The 26,572-nt window shown below is 40.9% G+C and overlaps 2 protein-coding genes across 9 annotated transcripts in view; one reads left to right on the top strand and one right to left on the bottom strand.

Moving 5' to 3' along the window:
- Window positions 1-4,235, bottom strand: part of marchf5 (membrane-associated ring finger (C3HC4) 5) — a 31,050-nt gene extending 26,815 nt beyond the window's left edge. Inside the window, exons 1-2 of one of the 2 annotated variants that reach the window (XM_023276666.3) lie at window positions 3,994-4,235; window positions 3,836-3,867 (exon numbers count right to left, since the gene is read on the bottom strand). In XM_023276666.3, the coding sequence (XP_023132434.1) occupies window positions 3,836-3,855 (20 nt within the window). In that variant the 5' untranslated portion in view covers window positions 3,856-3,867; window positions 3,994-4,235. Of the gene's footprint in view, window positions 1-3,835 lie in introns of both variants that reach the window. The other variant, XM_023276664.3, reaches the window with a different exon arrangement.
- Window positions 4,236-4,843: 608 nt separating this feature from the next.
- Window positions 4,844-26,572, top strand: part of cpeb3 (cytoplasmic polyadenylation element binding protein 3) — a 47,570-nt gene continuing 25,841 nt past the window's right edge. For 2 of the 7 annotated variants that reach the window (XM_035951179.2, XM_035951180.2), the window contains exons 1-4: window positions 6,195-6,407; window positions 6,672-7,585; window positions 14,397-14,481; window positions 23,558-23,614. In XM_035951179.2, coding sequence (XP_035807072.2) covers window positions 6,683-7,585; window positions 14,397-14,481; window positions 23,558-23,614 — 1,045 coding nt within the window. In that variant the 5' untranslated portion in view covers window positions 6,195-6,407; window positions 6,672-6,682. Of the gene's footprint in view, window positions 4,968-5,122; window positions 5,262-5,737; window positions 6,443-6,671; window positions 7,586-14,396; window positions 14,551-23,557; window positions 23,615-26,572 lie in introns of those variants that run through there. The other 5 variants (XM_035951176.2, XM_023276671.3, XM_035951177.2 and 2 more) reach the window with 5 other exon arrangements.

Below are 26,572 nucleotides of genomic sequence, written 5' to 3' on the forward strand. Positions count from 1 at the left end.
AGGAAAAGGCATTTGCTTATGCTTTCATGGGCCCACAAGTGGCTGGTTTCCAAAGTTAAGAAGACTATGACCAGTGGTAGATTACAGTTTAATAATCCAAAACTTTACCGGAACTCACTAGTCACGTAGCTCACATTTCAGGTTCACATGTAATGTCTGCCTTAAATATCTCACTCATAAAATTGTGCTGCATGTAAATGTTCACAGCATAAACAAGGTATGAAGTGTGTGGTTTAAATAACTCAAGCCTGCTGGCTAAAAATGTGTCCTTTGGCTGGTGCTTTTACTGAAGCTAATACCATGCATGGCAGGTTATTTATGCGCGCTGCAGATTATCACGGCAAGACGGTTCAGCTGCACACCAGCAAAGGATTTCTGTCTCTTGGAATATGTCCTAGTGCACTACAAAAAAGGTTTTTGCAGTTGTTTTTCATGATAGAAAAAATATTTCCAGTCCAGTTTGGTTAGTCTTGCACCTCATTATCATTCTGTTACAGGGTGAAAAAATCATAATGAATGAAAAACCCATCATAATGGTGTTGGGTGGAGCTAGACACCAGAAATGGAGGAGAAAGTCAATGGCAGGTTTACACCCATAATCTACATCCGGTGAGTCACGCTATAGTTTGTTATTACGGACAATATTATTTTTTAAAATAACAGGAAAAGCAGTCTTGTTTTCTCAGGACTGTACAGTGCGTTTGGATGCCGATATCACCCCATACCAAAATTATTCAAAATCATAGCTGCAGACTCCACTATTATTAGTCTTTATAAATACACACACATACATGAAAATATTTATCAATCCATTCATGCAGAGAGTAACAGCAATCAGGACAACAAAACCAGACAAGAAAAGAGTGAAACAAGGAGCTTGTATGAGAGCTAATAAAAAGAAAAAGGTCAGGGTGGATTGAAATGTGTCTCCCACATCCATTTGTGAAACACTGCATTGCAGGGGCAGTGGACTGCTTGTGGTAGGCCCAGATAAGAGCCTGTGGAGCCTGATGTTTGTCAATGATAGAGGCTGGGTACACAACTGTCTAGAAGCAGGGGGACATGACATATATCTTCTCGCTATCGGCTCCTCAAACACTGTCAGGGTTATTGCCTTGCACCCGCAATACGCAGTTAGAGCAGATTTTACAAAGCTCACATGCCTACCTTTCTTTCTTTCTGTCACTGAACCCTGTGCTTGGGAAATTATTCCAAAGATCAATATTGACAGAAAGTACAGTGTCAAATGCCTAAAAATGCCTTTCAATACGCAATATGCAAGCTATCAAATGCTGGTCACTATTTTGAAAGAAACGGCACACAAATGTTCTTGGATTCAATGTTACTGCATCTCCTCACCGTCACTCACAGATTCTGGTCACACATGTAGCATGATAAGGCTCGGGAGGCAATCACGGTGTCATTGTCTGCCTTTAGGAAAAGATAATCTAGCCATATGCATGACCCCTTGTTTTGTTATTACAGGCTAAATCAAAGTTGGACAGACATTAGTCTTGTCACTTGTAAAAGCATTTCAAGATTTATCAATGTCCAAGTTGAAAAGAGGTCTCGCTCTTCCCTTGGTGGAAGACAATATGATTTTATCCCATCTAATCTCATTCTGCGCTCTATGTGGATCTAATTTTGCACTTTGCTTTTGTGTATTGCCAAGCAAATGAAAACAGTTTGGTTTGTGTCCATCATTTGGACTTCAGCTTCCCATCCATACAATTTTAAAGAGAGGAACTGAATTGTCTTAATCTTTTGAAATTCACACATACCCTTAAAACAGAGAAGCAAGATAATAATTTGCAAATCATGACCTGGCTTTTTTTTTTTTTTTTTTTTTTTTTTTTTTTTTATAAAGAAAACACCCACTCCTATCCTGAAAGTAATGCTCATATTACATTTTAATTAGCAGATTCACTTATCTTGTTCTGCAGCATTATTGTGATCAGTCATGACTGCATTTATCGCAGATAGCTAAATTACTACATTCAGCTTTATCGGCAGTTTTACTAAGACATTGAAAAACACTATTCTTGTGTAGCTTAAGTCAACTTTAATTTAAATCAGAAAAGGCCTAACTTAGAATTTTTAAACCATGGAGACCTAATGTGTTTTTTTACATAAACACGTATAAACCTAACAGTTGAAGACTAGTTTGTACTTTGTATTGTGCTCTAACACATTAAAATCGTGTTTTACACACATTATCAAAACATTTCAGACCATCAGAAAGATTTATGACATAGACTGACTTGTGGTGTTTGTCTACATTAGGATATTATCCTTGACCTAATGGAATCCAGGTTTACATTCTAAATGTGGTGGCACATTAACCCTTCTGTTTATGTTTGATAACAGACTAAGCTCTAAAAAAAGCTTTAAAACAAGTACAACGCTCACATCAGACAGAGATGTCAGCATTGTACTCCACACATTCATTTTCACGAATGTGTGGAGAGATCTGTAGATTGACTGTGACAGGTAAGAATTTTCTGTTCCCTTCAAATCTCTGATCTGACTGATTATTTTGTGTTTCTAAATACCATCTTACAAAATAAGTGCTACTGTTGACATGTCTCTCTGTTGTCAGACAAAATCATTACTCGAAAAAAGTATTGCACTTGATGTCTTAAAATGCTAACTGCCGACTCTGTTATTATTGGCTGCTTAGACCAAACAACTGAACTGCCTACGCTTTACTAGGCTCTGCTCTATCATTTTGAATGCAATATGAGTTCATGCAATCTTTAAAATGGGTAAAATGTATTCTGCAAATTAAAAGTCGCTTTTGTCCACTTTACATCTCAGGGGCTAGACAGGAAAAACTTTGTTATGCCTTTCTTCTATCAAGTTTCACCTTCACATGAACCCAAACCACCTTTTATGTCTGTATTGGCTAAGGATACAATAAAAAAAAAAAAAACCTTAGAACTGCACATGAACCTCAGCTGCCAACAATACGCTACCAAACTGCAATACCCAATAGGTGCGATATTATTATATCAAACATTATACTACATGATGTCATATATGTGAGATCTTTTGGTGAATTAATCTGTATCTATATTACTTCCTTGATTGTAGATATTTTGTAAAAATAAAAAAAAACATATGGTTCATTTAATATAGAAATTATCAGAGTTGTATTTTATTAATAATATTTTACAATTATGCACGTGCATACGCACGTGCGTATATGTCATGGTCACGTGCATACGCACGTGACCATGACACATAAGCACTGGTAAAGAAAAGCACACTTGACACAGAAATGATATTCAGTGTCTTTAGTAACAAGAGATAAGCAGGAGCTTTGCATACTTGCTGCTTTAGAGGCTGTTAACTATGAACGTGACAATTTCAGAAATTTCACTGGACAGTCTTGTCTTTGTCTAAGGGTCAATAGTTAACAGGTCAAATGTTTGGTGAAAGTGCTAGCTGACAATGTGACTTTCAGTCAATCTGTGAATGCTAATGTATACATGTCCAATAAGTGTGTGTGTGTGTGTGTGTGTGTGTGTGTGTGTGTATAATGTTAAAAGGATGTGCAAGTGTTAAGATCTTATATCAGCTAATTTAATGTCAGCAGCTTGTAGCCGAGGACGTCCTTTATCACTAATGCAAAAAACACACTGACTAGCCAAAACTAATGATATTCAGAACAGAGTTTAAAGTCAGAAGTCAGTATAAAATAACAACTGCCTACTAAAGTCGAGGAAATACTGAATGTTTAAACAAACAATTCCCCTCAGTTCTGAAAATTGTTGTGATTTTACGCAAAGCTATGCAGCTACTACTAGCATGTTAGCCTTCGACTTGAACTCACCTGTCCAAATTCTGCTGCATGACCACTGCATTCTGTTCCGCCATTTTCGTAGAGAAGCAAAAACAAAAAATACTTAAACACTGTCTTCTTAGTGGAGACGTTTAACTGCGTTACAGATAAAACATTAAAATGAGCTCGGCGTTAAATCACTTGCTAGCTAGCTAGCTAGCTAGCTGAGGAACAGCCGCTAACTGGTGACATAGGCCTTTGTATTGATACGGCGCGTCGGCTGCTAACGAGCCAATCAGTCAACATAAAACTACTTCTTCGCGGTCATGGCAGTCTAACTGGCATTTATCTGCCACCGATGCAGTATTTCAAATAAAAATGCTGTTTGCATTTGCTGCTGCCTGTTTTTTCGTGACCGTTTGACTCCATTGGCTGGCCGTCTCTGGGGTAACGTAAAAAAGCATGTCCGTGCGTGATTGCATCATCAAAACAAGGACCACACCGCAAGGGACATCTTCCCTTGACATGGGAAATGTAGTTCCATGATGTTTAACTTTCTCTTATGGCCAAACCATGGACTGTATGGGCCAAATATATCAAACTAATATTCTGAATCAGCTCCTGCGGCCCTAACACGAATAGAGGTCATGGATTCTTGGAAATACAACCATTACGAAGATATGATCACAAGACTTGTAATTGCAATTTTAGTTTATTTTGACACAATATTTTATCTATTCATCTTGCGCTTGTCTTCTTATTCAGCATTGATAATATATATTATATTCATAATGTGCGTGTATATGTGTGTGTGCGTTCGTGCGTGGGTGAAGAGAGAGAGAGAAAGGTGCAGCCAATCATAGTCTATATTTTTGTAGTTGCTTCTTTATATGAACTCAACTAGTCAAAAATTCTATTTTGAAGCCTATGTATAGTCTACAGTTTAAATCTATTTTCTACGTTGTAAGTCAATAGGAAGCAGTTCTGGGCAGGCACTGCATTATAAAAAACTACAACTCCCATCAGCCTCCTCGGCATCACCCATGCGCCGCAGTCAATCAGCTGTTGAGGCAACTGCTGACTACCTCGGCACAAGGGTAGCTCGTTTGTCATATCTAAACCCAGACGAGGCACAAACAGAAATATCTTTATTTACAGAGTCCCCAAAAGGTGAACGATAAAGGTAATTCAGACTTCAGAGCGAGCAGAGAGGCGACCACGCTGTGTGTGCATGCTGTTTAATCGTTTGTGTGGAGGGGGACACAAATTGATTAGAGGGGGATTTCAAGGCAAGACAGCTTCATGAAATGTATATCGGATGTCTCGATAAGCGCGATAAATAGGCAGTGGGAGGGTCAGGTTGTGTCCGTGTGTGTGTGCTGAAGGGCCGGTGAGGTGAGCCACTGTAGGCTGCTGATTATGCTGTTTTGATGACCTTGGAAGCGTTGCTCTTGGAGGAGAAAACACGGATTAACAGGTCGTGGTGTTGTATGTGTGTGTCTGTTTGTGTGTGTAACACAGGCTTTTGAAACTTGTATCGGTGCCATCATGATGCTGAAATGATCTGGCATGTCATCTGGAGTGTTATTTTCAGAGTCCACAGATTATTGCATCCATGTTATTGAAAGGCCTGCAGTGTAGGCTGCATGTTAGCTCTGCTGCAGCCAGGACCAGAGCAGTGCAGAGGAGCCTGATCAATATTCCCACTGGTTTAAATTCAGCATTAACCATGGATGATTTGATGATTTCTGTCATATCCTATGACTGAGTTTTGAATATGTTGCACCTGAGAATATGCCCAGATGCTGTGTATATAGCCTTGCCATAATCAGGAATATTGAGGTGTGTTTACACTTTCGATTATCCTGCATACTCACGGTTGATGTTATTCCAGCAACTTTATGAATTTCTGAATGCAAATTTGCCTTCCGTAGTGTGTTTGCTATTTGGACTTTGTCAAGGCGTTGTCTCTGAAATGCAAAGTTAATTTTGCATGACAGTCTCAGCTTCTAAGTTTGAATAGAGGACAAAGAGTGGAGGTTTCAGTGATGTTCTTGCCAAAGTGTGAAGTTATTGTATTACTGCCTAAAAATGCAAGGTACATGTTGTATTATGCAAATGCAAACCCGTGGCTGTATCAATGCGGACCTCGGGCAGATTCCCTCTTTGAGCTATAATAAAATTCCATTCTATGAATCCTATTATCCCTGTAGAGATCTCTGCTGCATACTCAGTCAACGTTGTCGTCGTCTTTTTTTTTTTCTTACATACTCTTCGCCTGTTCCAATATAATAAGGCTGATTTTATTATAAGGGAAGTGTCTTGCCTTTGCGGTAGGCTGGATTGAAGTGATTCAGGTGCGTCACTTTCTGCTGCGTAAAAAGGAACCGAGTGTGCGTTTTCTTAAAAAAAAAAAAAAACAGAAGAGCTCGGCGATCGTGTGTGTGGAAGAGCCGAGGTCAAGGCAGAGCTGTCTTTTAACCTTGCTGAAGGACAGCTGTATTTACTGACGTATGTAAATGAATATAGGGGAGGTGCTTGGGCAAAAAACACACTGAATCATTTCACATTGCAGCTCCGGAGTTCCTGCCTGGAAGGAAAAAACGAGACGTGGCGAAATCTGGTGAATATCTGCTGCCATTTGCTCCTGTGTAATTTGTGAGCTTTCTGAATCATTCTGGTGTAGTCTTGGGAAGTGTATTTTTCCTCTTCTTCTTTTTCGGCTAAATGGGTGGTCACGCATTCGCTTTGCAGCCGCCTGGTCCCTCTAACATCATATGCTTGTCGGAGTTGTCTCACTTCATCAGATACTACAGCAGCCCGGTGCATGATCTCCTACATTACCACCATAATAATAACTCCTCGTGTCTGTTTTCCCCTGTTGCAGCTCAGCAAACCATGCAGGATGATTTACTGATGGACAAAAAGAAAGCCCAGCCTCACCATCAACAAGATCCGACGCAAGTAGACCCTCCTCCCTCCACACCGACCCCGTCATCGGAGCCCACTTCTTCTTCATCCGAGTCGGAGAGCCCGTCGACCGGGAGCAACCAAGCGGCTTCAGCGCTGAACAGCAGCAGCAAGGACAAAGTGCCGATGGAGTCGCCGATCCTGCCCGGGTTGAGCTTCCACCACCAGCCGCAGGAGACCGGCGGCCCCCTATCCTCCCCTTCCTCTTCGTTTGGAAGCACTTGGTCCACGGGAACCACAAACGCCGTGGACGATAGCTTTTTCCAGGGAATACCCTCCGTGAACGGGACGATGCTTTTCCAGAACTTCCCCCACCACGTCAACCCGGTGTTCGGGGGCAATTTTTCCCCGCAGATCGGTCTGGCTCCACAGTCCCAGCAGCATCAACAGCAGCAGCAGCAGCAGCAGCAGCAGCAGCAGCCCCAGCAGAGGAGATCTCCTGTCAGTCCCAGCCAAGGCCCCTTCCCTCAGAGAAACGCTTATCAAACCATAATGAATAACAGCAAGGGGTCGTCGTCGTCCTCTTCTGCCTCGTCGTCCGCTTGGAATAACCACCAAAACGCCGCATGGAGCACAGCCTCCAACCCCTGGGGCGGGCTGCAGGCAGGCAGGGACCCGCGCAGAGCGGTGGGCGTCGGGGTAGGGGTCGGGGTTGGAGTCGGCGTCGGTGTCCCGTCACCAATCAACCCGATCTCCCCCATGAAAAAGCCCTATACCAGCAACGTTATAGCACCCCCCAAATTCCCGAGACCCGGTCCCCTCACCCCCAAGCCCTGGATGGAGGACAGCGCATTCAGGACTGACAACAGCAACAACATACTGCCTTTCCAGGTAAACACTGTCCCAGCATAAAGCAGGCCCACGGCAGGCCCATAGCTTTACTGATTGTGTTTACAAGTGACCCTCACCTGTCGACTTCTCCAGTTTTACGCATAAAGGGTTATTTTTACGCATTCCTGTAAGCCACTATTGCCTAAGAAAGAAATCCAACAAAGTAGGCTCCACGGTCGCCCTGAAAACATCAGCTCCACATATACATTATACGTCCATATAATATAGTTAATGATTTCTGACATAGTCAATTGCGCATATTTGCAATTAGAAATCATTTGGTCGCACAAATCGTACATTGTCAATAGGTTTTTCCACCGCTGGGGCTAAACCGTCCTGGGAACACATTCTGTTCCCAGGACGCTCTCTCAAGGGAATCAAACTAAATTTATAAAGACAGTTCAGCATAAAATTCACGTAGTTTAAATGTGTGATATGTCGAAGCTGTTACTTGTGTGGTTTGCTCTACGTAACAAATGACTATCGAGTTTTGCCGGCTGTCAACATTTTAATAGGCTTGTTTGCTGGGAGGTTGTGTAGCGGAGGTCAAATAAATCGAATAAGACAGCGAGTCCTTGAGGTATTAATCATCGATCCCTGCTATATTTACACATTCAAAGACACAAACATCGACTCAGCCTTATAATTAGTTGCTGTACACGATTTATTGGGCCAAATGGTTAAATTTCGCCTGCCAGCTCACACTTCGTGCGGTTTAAAGGACACAAAACGCGTTCAGGTGCTCCCCGTAACCTTCTAAATTCAGACTGAGAAGACATTTTGGGTTATGTTCTTAGACTTTATTGCGATTTACGCATCTTCCTGTTTAAATGTTATGGCTAATAAAACACTTTATACTCAGTTTGTAAACGGAGAAAGCTGCAGAAAGAATTCTTTAAAAATAATTAAGATAAAATATCCGTCAGTCATCGGGTTTGTTTCATTCATGGTTTCTACTAAGTGAAAGTTTTCGCATAATTCTGTGTAGAGAACATGACAACTAATGACGATCACTGAGTCTACTAAAAATATTTGTTTTTCTGTCGCTAGTTTCAACATTATTTGCAGTTTACGTGCGGATTCTTCATAATTCCAACATTTTGGCTCGACAGTGAAGGCGACATGAACACACAGATTTGATTGGCTCGTGATGGGCAGTGGGCAGGAATTAAGGCCGAGATGAAAACGGAGTGCAGGTTGAACTCTAAAGGTACACCAACTACTTGTTTGTGTATGTTTGCAATGTACAGAAAGAAAAGGCAAAACTGGGCTCTTATTTCAAAAAAGGTTGAAGTTTAAGTTCTAATACAAGTGCTGACATATGTCTGTGTTTCTGCTCCGTGAAAGCTGGCCCGGCCATGAAACCTAATTTTACTCAGGGTCAAAACACGCTAGCATGGATTGTGGCGTTTGTATTTCAAACAAACAAACAAACAAAAAAACTGACAACTGATAAAGAAACTGATACTGAAGTTGGCTAACTCTAGTTGTAAAAAAAAATTAACGTGTCCCTTTTCAGCAGCCCAGATACAGAAAATTAGGCTACTTTTAGTGATAGATTTGTATCACCAGCATTAGCCACGTTAAGCTAACTGTTAGCTTAATGTGGCTAATGCTGGTGATACGAATCTATAGCCAATAGTTTTGTTTTTGTTTTTTCTTTCAATACGTAATTAGTATTAGTATAAATCAGTTTCAGCTTGACAGAAACTAAATCAACTGGCCACCGTTGTACTGGCTGTATCACCAAATGTTCCACATTGACAGCAGAATATTGCTGTTACTTGTCCTTTAATCCATAATTAAGATTTCATGCCTGGAAACCAGAGAGTTGGTTTCATACTGGTTTGCATTTATTTTAGGCTCTCATTCTGCCTTCGTTAGCATGTCTGATTAAAGAGTAGACTAACATGAACAGTCCCAGTACTGTGCTTCTTTTTTTACATGGCTGGTCACGTTTGCCTGACAAATAAGCCAACATTAAAAAAAAAAGCCAGTCAGATACTCTCCCCGCTATGTCAGTGGCTTACTTAAAAAGGAGCACTTGTTCACCTGATCAAAGACAGAGAACGAAGTGCAAGCCAACATGTTAACCTATTACTGCAAAGAGGACTACATGTGCAGACGAAACACAGCTTGACATGGTTTGAAATTCCAGCTGGCTTGAAACGTATAGCCTTTTGAGGAGATAATGATTGTGTGTGTCAGTCAGGCCTCTCCAGGCTTTATTACTAGTTTCCTTTTGCCGTGAGCCTCTATCTCTGTTCTCTTGACTGGGCTGGATTACAGCTGGAGTTATCGCCAGTAGACAAGGTCATTGGGCCACGTTACACTGTGTAGAGTGTTCTTGTTGAAATGAAACTCAGGCAAATAGCACAAATGAAGTACAACACTCATCTACTCTCATGTGGTCAAGTGTTGCCAAATGACTCATTACAATTCAAATGACACGTGCATTGTCAAGTGACAGAATTAATCTGCAATTATCCTGACAGCTTTTTTTCCTCGGAGCAGCTTAATTGAATTATTTTCAGTTTTTCTTTTCTCCATTTCACATTATTGTAAACCGAATGTCATCATGTTTGTTAGACAAGACAAGCAATTTCAATGAGTACCTCCTTTTTCTGACATTTCATTGGCAAAGCCATTACTCAGTTCATTGATGAAATGTTTTCCAGATAAATTGGAAATTAAGATACTGATTAGCAGCAGCCCTGATGCCAATATACTTTCTAAATATCACTGATGTGGTGGAACTTTCTTCCACAAAATAAAACAAAAAACATTCACACTTACAAGTCTAATTTCAATTACCTTTACTGCTGTACTGATATTTCAACAGACTCTCTCCTTCTAGTGTAGAACTGGTGGGGTTTCCCTTTAAAATTAGATGTACATGTACAAACGAAATCATTCATTATATCTCTAAGTTTTTTTTTAGTTTAGTTTCATTGAATGTCATCTAATAGACAGACGGTGCTTTTCAAGGGGCTCCTGGATATCTTTGTGATGTTATTGGTTCCCGGCTGTAGCTCGCACTTAGTTGCTTAACAATTACACCCATAATTGGAGAAGAGTTATCACCAAGATGTAATGTCAGGGTGCAACATGTCAACTGACCTGTTTACTGAGGTGAAATTTGGGCAAATCGGAGAGCAGAGTAGCAGACGACGTCCGACCACCGGTTCTGCACCGTCATGCAGACAGCTGGTGACAGGTGTACTTGTTGTCATAGTTTAGATCTCCCTCGATATTCTTCGCATGCCCCAGATGAACCACAGGCTGAAATGTTGAGTCATGTGTGCTCTGATATGTGCTCATACTCGCCTGCTGCTGGCTATCACTTAAAGGCCGAGGAATGTGTGGAATTCAACTTAACATGTCAGTGTGAGGCTTAAGAAGCAAAGTCATATGAGCTTCTCGGGAGATACCTTGATTTGAAACGATGGTGGTTGGAGTTATTGTGTGGTCCTCTGTGATTGTCATCACATCATATCAGTTCAGGGATGATGTTAGAAGGACTGACAGGTCGAGTCCTGCAGTCAAATGCTGTGTGACAGTCATGCAAAACGGCAGGAGTTTCGACAAGCTTAGGGGCGTAACCAATGCGATTTACATTAGGAACCTCATGTGGTGTAGGTTTTGCTTTATTTTCCATCTAACCCTGTCGTTTCATGTTGCCCGTGCATTTGTCACGTCGTAACCTTAAGACAACCCAGATTTACTGTTTTTGCCCTTTGGGAATATTCACATTAGTGCTGCAACATTTAATCGTTAAGATGTCATTTTTAAGTTAAAAATATTTTCTGGTTTCTTTACTTCTCTATGACGGTAAACTGAAATATTTGGATTTTGAACAAAACAAGGCATTTGAGGACTTCATCTTTGACTCTGGAAAACATCGTTTAACTTTTTTTTAAAGTCATCTTGTGACCTTTTATAGACTAAGCTACCAACTGATAATTTGAGGACATAATTAATACATTAATCAACAATGAAGCTAATTGTCAGATGCAGACCTAGTTCTTCGAACTTAGTGTTGAAGTGATTGGTCTATTACTTGATCAGTCCACAGAAACTTGCAAAATCAAAACCAATTTCACAATAAATGGATTTTTCTATACATTTATTGAGCAAAAATGCCACGTATTTGCTTTTTCCAGCTTGTCAAAAGTGGGAACTAAATGTTTTTCATGTAATTGCAGATGACCATGCTTGGGTTTCTTGGCGCCTTGATCACTGTGGGAACAAATCGTCATAGCCAATGTTTACTACTTTTTTCTTTTGCATTTTAAGGACTACACAATGAATTGTTTAATTGAAAAATGGTGAAAATCATATGAACAGCATTTTTTTGCTTGTATGGTTGTACATTTTAGAAGGCCTCTTGTGGTTCTGTTCATGCTTATATTAGGAAGACTAAAATTCATGTCATTTAATTTGAAGCTGTAGAACATGTGCAGTATGAGACTAGATACCTGCAGTGACAACGCTTAGACCATGCAATTTATCTTCAGGGTTTTTTACCTTTGATTTATCGTGTGGTAAGGAGGGCACTCTGAAGGTGACAGTAATGCATAACATGTAAAACCTTTTTTATATTTTTGAGGAAAATACAGTTAGTGATAAATGTCCCATCTGTTTCTGAACCTGGCAGCCCATAACCTTACTGAGGCAGACTGTATTCATTAAAACCAGGTATTCAGCCATATCTTGAATGCTTAATCTGTTTCTTATCTTGATCTCCCTCATAAATACTCTTATATCTGGGTCACAGGCAAGAATGAGATGCAGTGTAGTGCAAACCTGCATTCCACACTCTGGAAACGTGTGTGTTACAGAGTAAAGTCTGTTTGAGATTTTCGTTTATATTATCTCTTCAGGTCATTTGACTACTGTGAGTTCTCTGACTTCTACCCATCATAGTGTTCATCCACATGTGTCAGAGAGGAGGGAGGGAGAGGAAACTAAAAGCTCAGCATTTTAAGTGTTTACCGTTTGTACCAAGTGAGCAGATTTTTATCTGTGTGGCGCTGTCGGGTCCAGAGTGGAGGGAATAACACTTTTGAATGCTCAGCCGAATGGGCAACAATAGCTGTAGTGTGCAAACAATGTGGCCCCAGCTCGGACAGCGGACACAGGACACAGCTGCCAAGGCTGTAGCCTCCAGCTCTAGTTAAACTCGCTCCCAGGCTTTACCTTTGGCACACATGTCACTCTCATAAATTCATTCACACACAGTAGGGATGTAAACATTTAATCAGCAGTGAGTGGTTTAACTTTAGGGTGTTTGATGTAGTATTAATTGTTCTGGACTCAAGTGGACCAACCTGCCTTGTAAGATCAGGAAATTAGAGAGTTTTTTTAAGTAGCCAAGAAATGAAACTCAAACAAAAGTCCTTTACATCTAACTCTAACCCTAGAGCTGAAATGTTCAGATTGATAGTCATAAAATTAACTGCAGACTGATTTGATAATCAGTTGATCATTAGAGTGCCAACATTAATAATACAATAAGCCCCACCATGTGAGTTTACTGCATTGGTTCCTTTGTTATGTATGAAACCCTGGAAGTTGGAATCCATGTTTTTGAGGCTGTTATCATTCTACTACATTAAAATGCTCAACCGTGGTGTTGACTGCTTCTTTCACTCATGATGTTTCTTTTCGTATTCAGAAAAAATAACACTGAACAGTTTACAAGGTAATGAACTAATTCTAGGTTCTTCAGAATGAGGATTTACTTTTTTGTCTGTTCTGCATCAGCGTAAATTGAATATCTTGAGAGACTGGAAGTTGAGATGTGCATTCTTCACAACTTTTTGGCATTAAAAAAAAAGACTAAATTTATAAAATAAATAAATGATAAACTGATAGCAATAATATGAGGCAGCCGTGACTGGACTTCAGCTGTACGACAGTGACACTTTCATTTTATACATGACACTCTAGACTACAAAGCGGAACTTCCAGAGGGTCGGTAGTGAAATGAGAAACGCTTCATCGATTACGAGATAGCCCAACAAGTGACTCATAGATCATAGATTTATTTTACCTCTGACACCTCCCCACCAGCAGAGTTGACGGTTAAGAAAATTCCTCTCTAAATGATTTAAGACAGACAAATGAGGCTCCTTTGGGTACAATCCTGTCTCTTCTTTCACTGTAGCTTTTTTGACATGAAAAGACTTAAGATTCTTATCGCCTTCATTATCATCTGTGTTCACCATCATCCCCAGGGCAGACACATATCTTATATTTTACTTTTTTTTTAGTCTGTAAAATCCAGTTCCAGATCCGTAATCTCTATTAGACCAGTTAGCTAAGAATACATCCCTGTCTGTCTTGCCTTTTTATTGAAAATGGGAGCTGTTGGTACATGTAGGTTGTTGCTAGTGATCTGCCCTTGAGCAAGGTTACCAACCAACCAGAATTTCAACAACAAGGCTAAATGTGTGAAAATGGTGAAGCAGATCATGTTTTTTATGCAAGATTTTTAACAGCTGTTCCCACTATGTTTGCAAGTTTCAAACTACAGTCAGCTTTTGGACTTTGTTTGGGATCAGCAGTTATTTTGAAATATTTAACATTCATGTACAATCTGAGCAATGTTTCATGCTATGCACAATATTCACACAACTTCAGAATCTGTCATACCAATGAATATGTTATTTATTATATATTATTTCCTGGATATGTGCATTTACTTGACAGCTATAAGAGTAGCAGCCATAGTAGCATTAAAGTATGTCCTTCTATGTGTTTGTTGTGATCCTAATTCAAACCCTCTTCCTGTTTTGTTGTGTTTCAGGACCGGAATCGGCCCTTTGATGCTTTTAGCTTGCACTCTTTGGAGAATTCCTTAATGGATATGATAAGGACTGACCATGACAAAGGTAAACCACACCCTGCCGGTGGCCCACCAATGACTATCGCTGATATTATATGGAGGAATCATTTTGCAGGTTAGGAATATTCATACGTCCATGCTTACAGTATTTAGGTTGTTTTGTTTTGCTTCATGGGCATATATAATTTCTGGGTACATTTGTTTTTCATTTGCTATATTTGCCAATCTCTTAACCAATCGAGTGTGGATCATCATGTTATGTTTGAATTTGAAATGAATAATTAACATTATAAACCTTACCTGCAAAATCTCACATAATTTTTGTTTGTGTGTGTGCGTGTTTGTGTGTGCAGTGAACCAGATGTGCAGCAATGTGCACACGTGTTCTTATGTGCAAATTACATTTTCCCTTTCACTTTTCTCTTAGTTGCCTGTTTTGCTTTGCTGATCAGAATCAGTGGTTTAAGTGATGATGTACCTGACTTGCACTTTTGTTACTGAGTGAATATTGAGTATAAATGTTGAGTGTATTTGTGGTTTAGATTTATTCTCAATGACACAGCTGGCACAAAATCACATTCGAACGTTAATTTTGTGTATAATTGCAGGTTTAGACATGCCATGACTGAGGCACAGCTTCAAGATCAAATCAGTGTTTCCAAGCAACTTCGATACACATATGGGATTTTTCTTTACAATGGAATACTGATTCAGACAAAAATAAATACATGCCATGCAGCTTTATTTCTTGGAAACTATGGAGAAAACAAGGTTAAGAAATCTCCCTTTTAAGGCCATCCAGTGTATGTCAGGCATTGTATGTCAATATTTTTGTAGCACCAGTCACGTGTCTATTACAATATCTACTGTCTCTCAGATGGGGCCCTCTCAGGTTGGGTGTAGGATTTTCATGCTCCCCCATCCTCCCATCTTAACAATGGAAAGACTGGTGGGATGGGTATATAATGAGCAGAGCATGTCATTTTCCCATGCATAGTGTCTGTTTTCCCAATCTTGCGCTGAGGCTGCATTGTTACAGCAAAACGATCATCATGGCCCAGGCTTATCTTCACTGGAAAGGTGTCGTAATGTCCTGTAGGGCTTCCGCCAAAGCACAACATAGTGCTTGGGAGGTAGGAGAAAAGTCAGGGAGGGTTGTGCATGACCATGGGTGTGCATTTCTGAATCTCTCTCTGGTTGTTTAGCCCTCATATCATCGTGTAGACAGTGTGGGCCTGCAGTAAGCTACCGTGGCGACCACAGAGCAGCCCCACCCTGCAAGCATACCTACTCACTGTCTGAAGAGGGCCCTGCGCCTCGGCCGACCCTGTCTGCTGTGTAATCTAATGCAAAAACTGGAGCTAGTGCTTTTTTAGCTCAGGAAATATTTGAGGACTTTTAGAACCGTGTACGCTACGGTACGATTGACCTGTGACATACAGATCAAGTATTGAACTATATAAAAACACTGTACGTAGGGGAAGATATCTGTGATGCAAGTGAATTATTACAGCCATGCGTAAAGCTTTGAGTTTTGGCATTTTCTAAAGTAATTAATTAAGAAATTTCTCTGTTTCTTTCCTTGCGGCAATTGTCTGCATCCTTGTGAGCCATTTGTTGCAAGTAGAGGTGTATTGCCCAGTGGGAACAGGGAAAGCTCATTAAGGAATGTGGCAAAAATGTAGCTCTGGCTCTCAAATTTGGCAGTACCAGTTGGATTGTAAAGACAGGGCCAGGTTTGCCTAACTTGCCGACTGAATAGGCGTTAGTTTCACTTCATTCAACAGCCTGATATTGTGCTGTGATTTCCTGTCAGGAAGGAGATTGCATTTTGTTTTGTTTTGCCCTAACCAGTTGGTTGTGAGCAATAAATCAGTCCGAGCCACACCATTTTATTTGACACTGAACTGTGGAGGCATTTGCTATCCTTATTCTTTCTTTATATAAAAATACAATAAGTGATTTGTTTTACTCGACTTACAGCACTATACTAAACTCATCTCTTGGGATTGTCTTATTTTTCTTACATAATACGTCTCAAATGATGAAGATGATGTTAAACACACCTATGAGCTCTGATTAGTCAATGGTATCTGTAGTTTTGGGTAAACGTCTGTCAGTGAACACAACACCAGATGTGTCAGAATTCAGTTGTGAGTAAAAGGTCAAAAACCAGGCTGGGTGCAGGTTTTGTTATTAGGCCAATGCACTGTCACACAGAGGATCATGACTGCTTTCGTCTTAGTTTCAGCTGGACAGGTGCAACCCGTTGAACCTGATCAACCTTTCTGGTGTGCAAAGCAAGTGATTAAAACTGAAGAAAATATCCATGGTAACACTGCATTTTAGAATACGGTGTCTCTTGTCTCACTGGATGCTAATTTAATGTTTTACTCAGTAATTCTCAACTCATATTTGTCTTTTTTTTTTTTAAATGTATCCATGTTGTACTCTGAGCCAGTCGCTGGTGTAGGAAGTTAGGAATACCACTCACCAGCTGAGAACCTCCAGTGAAAACTAATTAACCCAGTAGGCCCAGTTTTGGATTCCCAACTGAATGTGTCCCACCCACATCTATCCCATCACAGACATTTCTCACATACTTCTCATTGTTGCTGGAAGAGTTATTTTTCCTTGACTGTTTTATGAGTCCCTATATATGTATGTGTGCGTGTGTGTGCGTGTGGTGTGTGTATACTGTGACTTGAATAACAATCGGTGGGTCCTATAAAGAGAATAAATATGAGGTGACCCCCACCCACAACCGCACCCCCTCCTCTCTCTCTGTTAAGACAGGGAAGAGGGCGAGGCCATCTCAAATCAGCCACTTTTTTTCTGAGCACTTGTTTGGAGAAGAGTCCACTTCAAAGAGAGTGTGTGTTGTCTGCGAGAGAGATACTTTATTCCAACAATCTTTCAAACTTTATCAGAGCTCGTTACTCGTGGTCGAGGGGAGCAGGGCCGCAGGGACATCAGAACAAAGGAGCGCTTTTCTGCGCCAACGTGCACACACACTCACACACTCTGGTCTAGATGAGTGTCTGTACTGGGTCAGCTGAGTTCAAAAACACACACACCAAAGTTTCCCCCTTTGGCCTGGAAAAACACCACCAGTTTGACAGCAGCCGTCACCACTGCTGCCACAGCTAGCAACTCGCACACACAGGATACACACATCCAAATTGTTGCTGACATGCAAATCAACTCTGACATACTGTGCAAAGCACTCTCACCTCAGACACTCATCTCAGACTGTCACTCGTCATCATCTATGGACAAGGCAACTCAACAGTTGAGATAGTGTGTCTGCAGCATGTGGCCACTCCCCGCACACACAAACACACAGTGTCTAGATGTTGTCATGAACCTCTTGAGATACTCAGAAGTGTTAATAAGTCCCTTTAGTCCTGGTGGAAGCTGTGTGTTGGTCCCGCCCCACCCACAGTGTGTCTCTCTGAACACACACACATGTATATTGCCTCAGCTGGTCTGACTCACATGATCTCACTCATGTGTCCGTTACAATTTGCATTGACTCTTTGTGTGTGAGAGTGCAGCTTTTAGAAGACTTGGATTTTAAAGCCCCAAATTCAAGCTGCTCGCTGTGTTTATTTTCTTAATGAGCTACTTTTTCCATTAATTAATTAAAGGAATAGTTTAGCACTTGGGTGCTTGTGATTATTGGCTTTCTTGCCAAGAGTACATATAAGGATGGATACCACTGTTGTGCCTACAGCTGGCTACTGATTGATTTGTTTAGCCTAAAACCTAAAAGCAGTAAAAACAGTTAACTGTGCCTTTGTGAGGTGTTATGTGCTGTACTGTTTCTTGGCCAGGCGCTGATATTAAATATGCTCACTATCTCTTGGCTGTGGTTTCATATTTAGAATACACACATGAAAGCATCTGACTCTCATCAAGAAAGCAAGAAATGTATTTTCCAAAAAGTCAGTGTAGACAAATTGTGCTTAAGAAACAGCCTCATATATCAGTATCAAAGATCAAGCAATTATTTGACTCCGCCATCTTTTGTTAACTGATTGATTGGTAGTATGTTATTGTAAAATATAGCTGTGCAAGCCATAACTGAATAAAGTAATTGAGGGAGAGCGAACGCTGGTGCTGTTTGACTTTGTGCACTCATTGACAAAAGCGCTGGTCAGTGGAAAACATGAATTTCAAGCAGAGTGCAGGTCAGATGAGTAACAGTATAATTCTGAAGTGTGGTTCAATAATAGGAAAAAGTGGGTGTCAACTTTTCCTGAAACCTTTGCAAAGACAGAGCTCAGATATTGCACTCTGTCACTGCTTAAGGTAAAGTCATGCTTTAATGGACTCCAGGGAGGTTAAGGGAAAAAGGTTTAAAGATAAAGGTTTTTGTTAAAATCACGTTTGTTAGAAACAGACTTGTGTATGTTTTTGTTTTTTTTGTTCAGGGAGGGGTGGCGTCAGCTTAACCTTAGTTTAAAGGCCACTACTTGGTTGGGCAAATGTTTGGTTGACAAGCTGGTTTTGACCTCTTAAACTTTTCAACCCTGGTAGTTAACAACCCATGAGGTGGTTTCAGATACAGAGGGGTGTCTCTGTACTTTAAACAGTGACTATATAATGACTATATAGAGATAAGTTGATGTCTTTATTGGCTGTGTTAAAGGTTAGATTGCACCTTTCTTCCAGTAAACAGCACTGTCAGAGTGCCATGTTTTGTTATGGTGGAAAATTCATGACTCCTGCAAGCATGACTGAGTTAATCCAGTCCAGGGAACAAAACAAGTCTGGGCTTGTTTTGTCTATTAAAGTTATGGTTTGTCCCGATCTCACAAACTATGAAATGTTGTTGAAAGAATTAGTCACTGCCAAGTAGTGTCATGATTAACAAGCTTCTAAAAATGCTCTATATTATTTTAAAGGCACTTCATGGTTTTATGATTTTACAAAACAATAAACAGCAGTGAGTAGTAGTTTGACAGAAATATGCCATAACCATTTGTTTTGTACGTAATGTCATTTTATATAGATTTACATGTTATGGCTTGATATGTAAAGGAGCTTTTGGCCTGTGGTTGTTGTCTTTTTGAGAGTTTTTGGGTTCAGATCAAGCAGGTATGGAGTGGAAGGAGTAGGACATCCTGACTAACAGAGACACATACAATTCACCAGGTTTTCTAGCAGAAATATCCATCCCTCTAAGTCTTTCCAGTCATCTGTTGGCTTTGTGCAGACCTCATACCTCACAGAGGGTATTGTCATTTTTTAAGCCCTTTGCTAGTATAGTGGTCATAATTGAAGATATCTTTGGCAGTAGTCAACAAGAACTGCAGCTTTGGGGCATCCTGCTGCTGAAGTGTTTTTTTCTTCTCGGCTACCATTTCCACATCTTGTTGTTGGCACACCCAGTCCCCTCTCATATCTGCTGCTGGGGTTTTCTCCTAGAAGTGTTACTGGGGGCTTTAATATGTTCTATAATGTGAACCAGACTGAGCAAAACATAACCAAGGCAGCTGGGAGAGGCTCTAGGTGGGTCACAGTCTGTGGTGATTAGCCAAATGAAGTCTAGTGAAAATATGACTGCTGAGGAACTTGAAGAACAGCATTTTTGTAGTTGCTGCGATGTGGACAGGGTTGTTAATGTGTCTCAGTAGTTCTTTCACCATATTGTCCCAGCTGACCTACCGATCCATAATAAACAATGCTTTTGCGCTGAGGATGGTGCTATGAGGTGGACTGTCCTCAAGCGGCTGATCAAAAGATGTTAATGTCTTTACAGTCTATATTAAATGTTACACAGTAGCTGTTTTTTGACTGCTCTACTTAAGCATCTCATAGGCCTCGTGCTTTCTGCAGTGACATCTTTGGAGCACCTCTGTGAGGACACCAGATCCCAAACTGATGTTCACTGGCTGTATAAAGCTCCTCCGTTCCCTTCTCTTTACCTGTTTCTACCAAAGCGGTCATGAAGGGGTCATTGTCCAGGTCACGGGTCATGAGGGGAGTTTCTGTTGGATATGTGCCTAAGGAGGTGGATGGGGTGTCTCTCCCGAGCAACACTGAGAATAGTTCAGGCTCCCTGTGAGGAAATGTCACCAGAAAAGCAGTGGCAGCCGCAGCAACTCAGGGGCCCCTCAGGTCCTGCCACTCAGCTCCTGGGGGAAGCAGATGGCACATGCCCAGAGTTATTTTAAGGCTTCGGGGGGGCAACTGTCCCCCTGTGTCATCCAAAACTCTAATGTAGACAGAAAGGCAAGCACAGAACTTGCTTCTTGTTGCAAGGTTTGCCCTCTAAACGGCAATGACACGAGTTTGATTGCGACTATGTTCAATGTACTATACCAGTCTCTAGTAATGTGGTTTATTGATCTGCACTTTTTGCTCAGCTGAATGCAGTGGTAGTAGGTTAAAGTGCATGGCCTGCTCTGAAGCTGAGTCTCTCTCAAGGACACTTTAGCCAGTCAGACATTTGGGCTTAAACCCTGTAAGTTGGTTGGAGAACTAGCAAACAGACCACCTACATGTTTACCAATACACGACTTTGTGCAGCTAACCCTTGGGGTTGTTGAACTTGGATCACAGCCCGGCTTGACTGTCAAATGTAAGAGGGGTGAGGTAGAGAAAGCAGTGGAAGATTTGACAATTTTCTGGAGATGTAAAAACACTATTCAGTGTTGGCACACAACACTGGATGCTTTAGTCTTTGCCAACAATGCGTGGTTTTTTTTATGACATTCAGCTAGAAATAGCAAAAAGAATGTTACACTTGGTCACATATCTACAGTGTCAATGACAGTATTCACCCCCCTTGGATGTTTCACCTTTGTGTTGCTTTTGTACTGGAAATCATGGTCAATATAATTTGGCTTTTTTGACAAAAATTTGAAAAAAAAAATAACATAAAAAACCTCTTTAATGTCAAAGTGAAAAAAATTTTTTTCAAAATCATGTCAGTTAATTAAAAATGGTATATGGTAAAGTAAATGATTGCATGAATATTCACCCCCTTTAAAGTGATTGACCTAATTCAGCCAAAGTCCAGCTAGTTGATGTAAACAGTGTCACAGTTAGTGAAATGGAGATCACCTGAGTGCAGTTGATGTCTGTCAAATGACTGTAGTATAGTAACACCTGTACCTGGAAGGTCCAGTCTCTGGTTCATCAGTATTCCTGCTACAATTGCAACAGGAAGGTAAAAGAACACTCCAAACAACTGAGAGAAAAGGGCATTGAAAAGTATAAGTTAGGAGATGGCTACAAAAGACCTCCAACTCACTGGACATCCCACAGAGTTCAGTTAAACCAATCATTAAGAAATGGAAGGAGTATGGCTCTTGTTTAACCCTGCTTAGAGCTGGCTGTCCTCACAAACTGAATGACCAGGCAAGAAAAAGACTCGTGAGGAGGACCACCAAGATACCAATGACCACTTTGAAGGAGTTAAAAGCTTCAGTGGCTCAGATAGGAGAGACTGTACGTGCAACAACTGTTGCCTGGGTTCTTCACCTGGCAAAGAAAAAGCCACTGTTGAAAAAGACTCAAATGAAATCTCACCTGGAGTTCGACCAAGATATGTGGGACACTCCAAGGTCAATTGAAAGAAGGTTATTTGGTCTGATGAGACAAAAATTGAGCTTTTTGACCAGCAGACTAGACACTATGTTTGGTAAACACCAAACACTGCACATCACCAACACACCATCTTCACCGTGAAGCATGGTGGTGGCAGCATCATGATGTGGGGATGCTTCTCAGCAGCAGGCTCTGGAAGGCTTGTGAAGGTGGAGGGAAACATGACTGCAGAAAAATATCACCAAATCTATTGTAAATTTTTGTCATAAAAGCCAAATTATATTGACCATGATTTCATGTATAAAAGGAACAGAAGGGTGAAACATCCAGGGGGGTGAAAACTTTTTACAGGCACTGTATATGTCTCGCAAATCCATGTGTACATGCCAATGTGTGAGTGCCCTCTTGGCTTATCATACTCCATTTGCCCCTAAGTACGAATGTTGCTTGAAGTCTGGCTGAGAGGAGTGTGGAAATCCACATCTGCGGAGCTGCAGGGTGGCCGCCCCTCTTGTCTTCCCCCTAGTCTGCCTCTCTGGTTTTCAACCTGGTCTAACTGCTAGTTCCACTCTTGTTAGTGAGCCAGGAAGAGGCCCCCTTGCTGTCCCCACAATCTGCCGTCTGTGGCCAGATTTTGAAACTCTTGATGTGCCATCTTGTTTGCACCACAGCGGCTTGCAACATAAAGCTTGTATGTCTCCCTAAGTCCACATATGTGGAAACATACAACAGCAGTATAGCAAGATATCTGTTGCAGTTGTCCCAGTCGGCATTTAACCCCAACACCACCCTAGTGTTAATGTTGAAGTGACATTATGCAGTCGGGGATAGAAAAACTCATAAAGAGTGTTTGCCAGATATCGATGTGTGAGATGTACCTGAGTGAAAATGTTGTTTAATCTTCTGTTATTCTTAAATGACTCTAGGCAGGCTGCTTGTGTGCTGTGTGTTGAATATAAAGCTGATGATGGAGGATTTTGACAGAGGGCCTTAACTTTAAGTAGTTAGGTATACAGGGCGTGCCTCTGCGGCTGCTACTGTGAATGATGTTGACAGTGAGACAGCAATAATTTGTCCTAAACCAGGTAGGGTATGTCTGCATCAGCTTATTTTCTTGTTGTTTCTGTACAAGTAGGATGATGGAGACTGAGATAATCAGCACATCTTCTGCTTAGACATTCTACACCTCCTTTTCATGAAAACGCCAACAGATGGGCCCTTGCGCCCATTGTCACCGTTGCTGCTCTGTTGAATTGTTAGCCTTGTAGCTGCTTTTGTTTGTCTGAGTGAAGGTACATAAGAGATATGTGACAACAAAGGAATGTGTGTTTTCACCTCGTTTTTCCACATCTGTTGTCTGTGTTTGTCCTTGTGTCACGTTGAGTAAACTTGTTGCTTATTCATTTCATGTTCATCATGGTTGGCATTTTTCCTTTGCACACAGTAGAATGGAAGATTAAAATGAAATAAAATGAATGTCTGTCGACAGGCTGACTTTAATCAGGAATTTCCAAGTTTTTCCACTTTTGTACAAAAAAAATTGTCTTTTTTTTCTTTGATAGGACGCATGGGCCTGAATTTCCATCATCCTGGGGCAGACCACATAATGCCATTGACCAGTAAGTCACATTTTCATTGTAGGAATTAATTACAATTGCTTGAGTTTTACAGATAAGTGTTGTTGCACTTTTTTTCTTCTATGTTAAAAAAATAATGAGCGGGGAACATTTTGTGGCGTGCCCTCTATGATAAACATGTTGCCTCATCACAGTGGCCTATGTCAGTATGGGCAGAGCCCAACTAGCTACTCTGTGCTAAGGCCTGGATTCCCTGACACCATAAACCCAGGACAGACCTCATGCGGGGAGCACAGTTGGCCTGTGAATAGCATTTCCAAAAATACCAAAACATGTAAGACTACCCCCCCTCACCCCGAGTGTCCCACCAGCCAGCAGATGACCAACAGTGACAAGAGACAAGCCAGAGAGGGAAATCGGGTCTTTATGCCATATGCTGCTACATGGATGCCACAAAATTTTCCAGGCCAGGCCTTGCCATTCTGCAAGATATTTATTTGTCTTTGGATGGGATTAGAGACACGATTTTCTCGGCTCTCACATATTCGTTTTTGGGCCATGCCCTCCAGTTCTTTTAGAAGAAATTGTGTTTCTCATCTTTTGGTCCAAAACCCAGCAAAACATCAAAGATGTCTTAACCAACTGGTGATCAAACCAAATCAGCAAATCCCCAGTTTCCTCTGTGAACATGTTCAGTCAGCCTACAGGGTATAGAAATTGGTAAAGGCAAGGATGTTTCACTTAAAAAAAAAGCTTTCTCGGTGAAGCAGTTTTTACTGTCATATCGTGACAACACTGGTGCTCCTACCCCATTGTGTTCTTTTCATCATCTGTATCTTTGGAGAACGTGTCTCAGATTGATGTTAAACTGTTGTGCCATGGGATTACGCTCAGGCAAGCACGGATCTGTCCAGATCTTCCAAGTCTGTCAGAGCTGGCTCTTTGCACTGTAGCCTGTGATGTGTGTAGACGGGGAAGCTTTGGTTTCAACTTTAAAGAGTTCTACTCAGTGTTTCTCCTTTATTTGGTCCCATTAGTTTTACGGCATCATGCTGTGAAAACCTGTAAGGGTTCCACTTTCTGTGACTGGTGTTAGCACTTGAAGTGAAGAAGAAAGGCTGGAGAGCAGTAGGCATGGGTCCTCTTTCCAGATATGTTGGTGTTGTTCACTTGACAGCTTAGTAAAAGTATCTAAGGCTTTGAAGCCGAGCAGAGCAGGAGACATCAAACTCATCATGCCCAGAGGGATTACCCAGTTTCCTTTAAAACATTTTCTCTCTCTTCTAGACAGCACAAAGTTTGAAGTTTGTACTTCTTCTTAACCCCTCACTTTCTGCTTCCTCCTCTCCCTTGGGTTGTATTCTGTCGTCACTGAGGCACCTGATGGTTTCCCAGCACAACGTTTTCTTCAGTTGGCCCTGGTTGCTAGGTGACTGTTTCTGCCAAGGCCAGGCGGTGAGAGGGCAAAGCTGCAGAGAGACTGCCCAGGTTTTTTGGATTGGAGAGACAGATCTTTTTTAATGAAAACATAGCAAGGCAGAAGAGGCTCAGAGACAATATAGTCCCTGAGAGAAGCCAGACGGGCAAGTCACATAATGGGGCTTTCACAATGCAAAGGCCCATATTGGTTTTTGAGGCGACGAGTCTGCTTTGTGACTGATGAGTTCAGAGTAGCAGGAGGGTCTGTTTAGTACTGAGTTACCCCTCCTGCTGTTTGTTGGCATTTGCACTGTCTTACACCACATTTTGCCTCCTTTGTGCTTTCAATGTGCCACACAGCATGGTGTAAATGTTTGTGGGAACTTTTCAGAGATTAGCGTAACACTCAACAATACTGACACAGGATTTGTTGTTTTGCATGAAAATGTCAAAGTCAAGTCAAAGTCAGCTTTATTGTCAATTCTTCACTGCACATGACATACCAAGAATTGAAATTACGTTACTCTCTCTTCGTGCAACAGTAGACATTAAATAAACACTTAGAAAATAAGATATAAAAGAGCAAAAAAGAACAAAGGAAGCAAAACTAGAGCCGAGCAACAACTAAGAACTAAGAAAAACAGAACTGAGTGAAATGTAAACACAACCATGTGAGCAACATTTAGTGTAAAAGTGTATTTTTGCCCTCATACAGTTCTTTGGCAAAATAAATGTAACTGTGGTCAGCTTAGTCGCTTTTTCTAGAGCTTTTGAATGCATTCCATAGTCTTTCTTAGCAGATGACGTTTGCTGAAGATTACCTAAGTTTGGACCTTTAGGAATTAGAATTCATGACTCTTTTTCCTTTAACATCTCACATCCAGCAACTGGTTAAAAAAATAATAAAACAAAATTAGGTTTTTATTTCAGAATTAAGTCTTGCCTAGCTGTTATTGTCATAAAGAGGCTGGTTGCACCACCTTTATGCTTGTGCTGGATTATGGTGATGCCATATCCATGCATGCCTCCTACCAATGCTAAAATGCATGGGATATAATTTGCCACTGAGCATGATGTTTATTTCAAATCTTAAACATCTTACACACTATTACGTGTTATACAAGTTGGATGGTCTTCCTTGCCCACTAGTGTACCCAATCAATGCCATCATTATGGCAAGTTATTATTGGTCTGTCTCCTTCATATCTATAGATATATATCAGCCAAACAAGTAAGAGAAGTTGTTGTCTTTTCTCCTAGGATTTATTCCTGCTCGCTGTTCCCAAAGCCCATTTTGAATCAGTGGGAAAAAATGGGGGGGAAAGCGTCTCAATACGCTTCCCCACTTTTGTTTGGAATTGATTGCAAAATTGTCTGATGCTTAAGCTGATTTCACTAAATGAATTCAAGTCAACTTTATATGATTTGGAGGAGGACACATTCAAATGTCCTCATTATGACTGACTCATCATCATCATTGATGCCTTGTGACGTATAGCTTTATGATGTTTTGACCCTGTATTGTACACCTAAGATTTCTACCATGTTAATAGCAAATGTTTGTTGTCTGTATTCTTCAGT

The sequence above is a fragment of the Amphiprion ocellaris genome, chromosome 16, assembly GCF_022539595.1.
Source record: "Amphiprion ocellaris isolate individual 3 ecotype Okinawa chromosome 16, ASM2253959v1, whole genome shotgun sequence".
NCBI classification, from domain to species: Eukaryota; Metazoa; Chordata; class Actinopteri; family Pomacentridae; genus Amphiprion; species Amphiprion ocellaris.